This window comes from Saccostrea echinata, unplaced genomic scaffold (assembly GCF_033153115.1).
Source record: "Saccostrea echinata isolate AGI-Se365-2 ecotype Australia unplaced genomic scaffold, CSIRO_AGI_Sech_v1 ptg000004l, whole genome shotgun sequence".
NCBI classification, from domain to species: Eukaryota; Metazoa; Mollusca; class Bivalvia; order Ostreida; family Ostreidae; genus Saccostrea; species Saccostrea echinata.
This window is the reverse complement of record NW_026889753.1, coordinates 12,219,577-12,226,174: the sequence shown is the minus strand read 5'-3', so window position 1 is coordinate 12,226,174 and position 6,598 is coordinate 12,219,577. Positions and strand designations below refer to the sequence as shown.

Sequence of the window (6,598 nt, the reverse complement as noted above, 5' to 3'; positions counted from 1 at the left end):
TGTGAAATTTTAAGGACTATATATGCTTTCAAAGCAAGAGAGTGATTATGTAGTAAATTTATTTACATGTGTGGATTCCGTTTTATTGAAGAGTATCTTGTTTACTCATTGAGTTTCACTTCTCTCACATCAATCTGTACTGAACCCAAATACATCTCCTGATTTTCTGCATTTATGTTCAAATTTTCAGAATCATCAGAAAGGTTAATACATTGTTAAGGTAAGGAAGACATGGCCCCAGGCATGGTGATTGCATTTAAGTTAAATGTACAAGTTAAAGCTAAGTTCAGCTGCCTGTTTTACGAAAGAACTTATGAATAAGATCAAAATCTACTTTTGCAATCTATTTCATCTTTATGTTGATAAAATTGCAATTTAAGCTGAATTAAACGGATTAAGTAATTATTTTATTACCTCTTCTGAGCCAAAGGCTCAAAGAGCTTATGCTATGGCCATTTTTGTGGTGTGCGTAAACTTTTTGAAAAATGGGCCATATCTCAAGAACCCCTTAGTCAATTTTTTTTCAAATTTGTCACAGAGTATCCTTGGCCTAAGGGCTTTCATTTATACTAAACCTGAAACAAGGGGAGATAATTAGGGAAATAAAAACAAAAGTGGTTGCTGAAAATCTTCTCAAAAACCACTGGGCAGATTATCACCAAACTTGCATACAAGGATGAGGATATATTGTAGATTAAAAATAGTTCAAGGCATCACCCTGGGGCAAAGGGGGTGGTCTCAAGGTCACTTCAAAGTTGACCAAAAATTAAGTTTTGTTAAATCTTTGATTTTTTGCCTACTATAAGGCCTAGGATCATCAAATCTTGTCAGTTGATGCATCTTCAGACCTCATTTCATGTTGACTCAAAAGTAGGTCATGGTGACTTACTTTTTGAATTTTGCAGGTATTCATTTTCAGTTTAATTTTGATGCATAACTTGGATACTTAGAAGCCTATGATCATTAAAACTTGTCAGTTTATGCATCATGGGATCTTGAAGTGTGTCAACCAAAAAGTAGGTCACCATGACCTACTTTCTGAATTTTATGGCTAATAATTTTCTAAACATTAAAGGTAATTAATTCAGATACTAAGAGATTAGAGATTTAAAATCATCAAATCTTATAAGTTGATGCACCTGGGGGCCTTTTAAAAACAGATACGTCAAAAAGTAGGTTACAGACTCACAGTGACCTTCTTTTGAAATTTTACAGGTATATCATTTTCAAATTGTTGTAGAGGCATATATTGGACACTTTGAAGCATAGGATCATCAAACTTTGTCAGTTGATGGATCTTGGGTCCTCAGAGTGTGTCAACCAAAAAAAGGTCACCTTGACCTACTTTATCAATTTCATGGCTTAATTTAAATATTTCAGATACTAATAGCTAAGAATCTTCAAACTTTGTCAGTTGATGCATCTTGAGTCCTCAGTGTGTTAACCAAAAAGTAGGTCACCATAACCCACTTTTTGGAATTTGATGGCTTTATAAGTTACTAATTGGCTTAGAATCATCAAACTCTGTCAGTTGTCAGTTGATGCATCTTGAGTCCTCTGAGTGTATAACCCAAAAAGTAGGTCACTGTGACCTACTTTTGCTATTTCATGGCTTAATTTGAATATTTCAGATGCTAATTGGCTTGGAATTATCAAACTTTTTTCAGTTGATGCCTCTTGGGTACCTGGAGTGTTTCAACCAAAAAGTAGGTCACCATGAAATTTTGTTGGTTGATGAATCTTGAGTCCTCTGAGTGTATCAACCAAAAGTAGGCCATTGTGACCTACTTCTGCAACTTCATGGCTAAATTTAAATATTTCTGACACTAATTGGCTTGGAATTATCAAACTTTGTTAGCTGTTGCCATGCTGTCCTACTTTTGGAATTTCAAGGCTTTATCCTTATATATTGGTTACCAAGAGGCTTAAAACGGAAAAGATTTATAGGTTGTACAATTTTCAGAAGAGCAATTCTAGCCCTAGGGCCTCTTGTTTTCTATATAGTCTCACCAAATTATTAAGTTAGTGAGATTTAAAAGCTATGTAACATTTTAAGAATTTCTCTCAAGATCTTTTGTTAAAAAAAAGAAAAAAAAAAAGAACCAATTTTGTTGCCAAACTCATATACATGTACAAGTTGCACATACTATATAAAGCACATTATGCCATGATATGTTTCTAATGCATTTTTTTCTTATTACAATCTAAAACATAAGCCATATGCAGGGCAAATTAAAAAATTTTATTCATTCTTCTGAAAGCACCTTTGGAAAATTTGAAGATTATTTTAAGGATAATGTACACACACTGTTTTAAAATAAAAAGCTTATACATGTATAAAATTTTATGTACATGTAGTTTCTTAGTAAATAGCACATTTTAGCACAATCACACCCTTAGCAAGCAAACAAATGCCAAAGATGGAATCAAAGCCTCCTCTCTCCCAATTTTATTTTTTATTTTAAAAGAAGCAAAATTGTATTTTCTGAGCTTTATCCAAGAATAAAAATTATCACATTGTAGAAGTATAATAATTTAAATATACTTGTAATGAAATTTTTTCTCACAGTGGCTTGGATTTAGTGAAACCAATGCCCAAAACATAAAATTAAATATATGTGTTTTTACTGACCCATACTTGATAATAAAAATGTGATTTTGTACAAATAAAGTTTATCTAAATACTGATGCACTAAGTACTGCTTGCACTTAAAATCTGGTGATGAGAAAAGGGGTGGGGGTGCCACCCCCATTTTACATGCACCACTGATATGTATAACAAAATGTGCGGAACTTTGCAAAGTTCCCAAACTTTTAATACTTCTAATAGTATCATTATTAAATATATTTTATAACAATATCCTCAGTGTAAGTTTTGTTTTTTTTCTTTCTGGATCTCTGATTGCAATGAAAATGGGGAAAAAAATGACAAATCAATATAAATTCTGTACCTCCTCCTATAAATGTTTGATTTAGATCTAATACCCTAGAGGATTCATAACCCTTTCTTACTATGGTAAACAACTTTTAGAGAAAAATCCTGCTATAGAATTTAAAAATGAAAAAAAAAAAAAAATAATAATATGTTCACAAATAAGTTACAAGAAAAAAAGATTAAGAGTAGATTTTTGTTTAAGTCATAATTCCTTCTGCAAATAGACCTCTGTTCTGTCCATTTTTTTTTTTTTTTGGCTGTTGTTTTGTTATTGAAATGCCCAATAAAAACATGGGAATTAAGTCTATCTCAATGCCTAGCATTGCCTACTCTAGTACAATTTTTAGGAAAGTCGTGGGTAAAGTATAAACATTGAGAAAGGTTAAAGAAAGGTTAGAGGTTAAAAAACATATTTAAAAAATAGACTGTGAGACAAATTGGACTAGTGAAAAATAATAATTAAATAAGTTCTCTCGATATAGTGACATTGCTGCAGTAATGGGGATACAAACACCGATAATCTTGTACAATTAACACAATTTTGCACATTTTCCAAGTGTAAAACTTTGCTGAAGCAAGTAACAGACAGTATCACTAATTTTTACTTCAAGATAAGTGTTTAATTCAATATATATCTTATAGCAGTTTCATTGGATATTAATCATAAAAAAGAAAAACAGAAGTCAACAAAAATATACCTTTCCATAAACTATAATTAACTAAACTCTAAAAAAAAAAAAATTACAAATACCCGTATTTCACATTTAAGACTTTTGGAATACATTTCAAACCACAATGACATACAGTTTCATAAATCTGTGAATGTGGTTTCAATGCATTGATAGATAACATCTATTCTGTTTGCCATTTGTGCGGGGGCATGGAAGCATTGTCTTGTGATGTAGCAGATGGCTACCCCAGCAGCACGCGGCGTAGTTTTGCGTTGGCCACTTCCTCTTCGTCTGTTTCGGTGTCACTGCTGCTGTGGTACACAGCTGGTATTGTCCTACACTGAGGGGAACACAGATACTGCAACAAGGGGAGGCGATATTTCCCACAGAAGTCTACAAACTTCACATGCTCAATCCTTGATGTAAAATACACACCTGTAGAAAAAAAAGAAACCTTCAATGACTAAATAGGTGACATAAGGTGTACTGAAATAGATGACATTAGATGTACTGTAAATTTTGTAAAATTTGTAGAAATAATGATTAATAAGTAGGTAGTTAGGTTCCAGTGTTCCACAAAAATATTTCTATTTGTTGTAAAATGGCTGTAGACTAGAATTTTAAGACATTTACTATGTTTACTGACAAAGCAAATTAGGATAACATTCTATGCATTAACCTGGCACAGGTTCAATAAAGGTAAGCTGCATTTTATCCAAGATTGATTTACTGGACATGTTCTGGTTCTGATATTGTATAATATATATTTATGGCTACTTGTGTTTATTTTTAGAGCAGTATTCACATCTGTTATGCTTTAATTGATTCATTATTTACCTTTACATTTGGGGTTCACACATCTCTGAGCAGATGCCAGATATTTTCGTAGATTACTAGGGAGATCGTTTTTGGTATACTTGACTTTTTCTATTTTAATCACTCTTCCTGATAGCTCTAGTAGAGTGGGTGGTTCGTAAGTCATGTCTTGTACAAATTTGTTCACAAGAGGATTATTCCTGAGACTGAGTTCCGAGAGATTAAGTCTCACAATCTCAGGAGGGAGGGTAGAGATTTGGTTATTGTGGAGACTTAGCGACTGTAATTTTCGGAGCTGGATCAGTGTTGGTGGAATGCTTTGAATTTGATTGTCACACAGTATTAAACAGGAGAGATTATAAAGCTGTCCTATTTCTGCTGGGACCTCTGTTAGTCGATTTCCACCGAGGTACAATACCTCTAGTCTGAAAAGAAAGAAAAAGTGAAAATCACAGTTACATGTAAATGTAGGAAAAAATGGTAAAATACAATTAATTTTAAAGCCACATCTAATTTCAGATGAAAGTAATATCATTACCATTGTTTAAAGGCGACTTTAAGGAGACAAAAATGTGCTAAATTGCTTCATTAAAAAAAACAAACAAACCTTGAAACAAATGTTTATTTGCGTAGTAATGCTAATGATAAATTGTTTTTGTAAGCACTTTATCATTTCTTAGTGCACTAAAAGGTGAAATCTGATTTTAAATAAAAACAGGATCTACTGTGAAACACTGACAGTTGTCATCATGCTAACTGCCTCAGGCAATCATAACAGATTAGTAAAAAACAAAACAGTACTTTGTACCTCTGCAAGTTTTTGATAGAATTTGGCATTTCTGATATACAATTCCCACCCAGGTAAAGACGTCGTAGATTTGATAGTTCTGTACACTGGGGAGGAAAGGTTTCAAGTGAATTTCCACTAAAGTTTAACACCTCCAAAGATGACAGCAGTCCAAAGTCCTTAGGAATAGATGCACAGGATAATCCATTGCTTTTGACTAGAAGTTTCCTTAAACACCTTAGACTTATCAACTCTTTAGGTATATGAGTTAGGTGGTTATTGCTGAGATCAAGAGAGAGCAAGTTCACAAACACAGATATAGACGGTGGGAGCAATAAAATCTCATTGTGGTTCATTTTGAGGGAGAGGATCTCTTTGGCACGGGGGATCAAGTTATCTGGGATCGTAGAGAGGTTGCTGTAGCTGGAATCCTCAGAATTCCGGCTATTTGATTCACTGTCGGAGGAAGCATCACTTAAATAATCTGCCATGGTCTTTAACAGCTGATCACACGATGTGTAAAATCAAACAACCGCAGGAATCCAGCTCACTGAGCATTACAGTGCAGACTATGCAACTACTTCCAGTTAAATTTCCGTCAAAATATTTAGCACCATTGTTTCACTACATGGACGTGATGAACAGTAATAAAAGCCCATGCCAGGGGGAGTGATCGTTTGTTTACTACTTGACCCCTTTCATAAGCATGTAGTGCCCGATCTCTGATTGGTTAAACCTCTGGGAACCAATTTATGATGAGCAGGCCAATCGGCAATCCTCGGCTGACTCCGCTACGCTCCACACAAACGGTTAGTGTGCGAGGTACGAGCCACACGAGGAGCTCCGAGTGTGATCAGGCACTTTGGTCGTGATGGATTGTGTATTCCGTAATGTTCTATATCATACCCCAAGATTTCTCAAGAAGTTTTGATAGGAAACCCAAGTAGTCAAATAATTCAATTACGCTGCAACCTGTCATGTGGCAAAGAGTAGGTTTTTTAAACTCTATCCAGAGTTGTGTATTAGGGACGACAACTCTGGGTAAAAATCGCTTCTTTTGACTTTTAGGCCTAGATACCTCCGTCCCCTTTAACATGGTTAAAAAATATTTGCGGACGAAAATGGCCCAGTAGTTATTGATGGTATATACATACATGTAAATGTTTGCATTCTTTTTAAGATTTGGATTGAAATATATGTTTATGCATGATTTAAAAAATATCTTTGAATAAATGTTTAGATTTTTTTCATTTTTATATTTTCTTACAAGTGAAGAAAATTCTTAAACGGTGAAAAAAATTCAGTTAATTTATCTAGCAATCTTGCGCTCCTCCCCTAACTGCAGTTGGTTTGTGCATGTGTGTGTGTGTGTGTTCCCCCTTTTTTTTT

The 6,598-nt window shown here is 34.1% G+C and overlaps 1 protein-coding gene across 1 annotated transcript; it reads right to left on the bottom strand.

The window, feature by feature from the left end:
• Window positions 1-3,657: 3,657 nt before the first annotated feature.
• Window positions 3,658-5,878, bottom strand: LOC133179190 (leucine-rich repeat-containing protein 58-like). The gene is made up of 3 exons (XM_061313982.1): window positions 5,231-5,878; window positions 4,444-4,847; window positions 3,658-4,041 (listed from the first exon to the last, which is right to left on the bottom strand). Exons 1-3 carry the CDS (start codon window positions 5,698-5,700, stop codon window positions 3,848-3,850), a joined length of 1,068 nt encoding a protein of 355 aa, XP_061169966.1. The 5' UTR covers window positions 5,701-5,878; the 3' UTR covers window positions 3,658-3,847.
• Window positions 5,879-6,598: the final 720 nt, after the last annotated feature.

Excerpts from the sequence above, each read along its gene's own strand:
- LOC133179190 (XM_061313982.1), bottom strand. The coding sequence starts at position 5,700 with ATGGCAGATTATTTAAGTGATGCTTCCTCCGACAGTGAATCAAATAGC. Across the intron at positions 4,848-5,230 it reads TCTATCAAAAACTTGCAGAG|ACTAGAGGTATTGTACCTCG; the intron begins GTACAAAGTACT and ends CTTTCTTTTCAG. Across the intron at positions 4,042-4,443 it reads TGTGAACCCCAAATGTAAAG|GTGTGTATTTTACATCAAGG; the intron begins GTAAATAATGAA and ends TTTTTTCTACAG.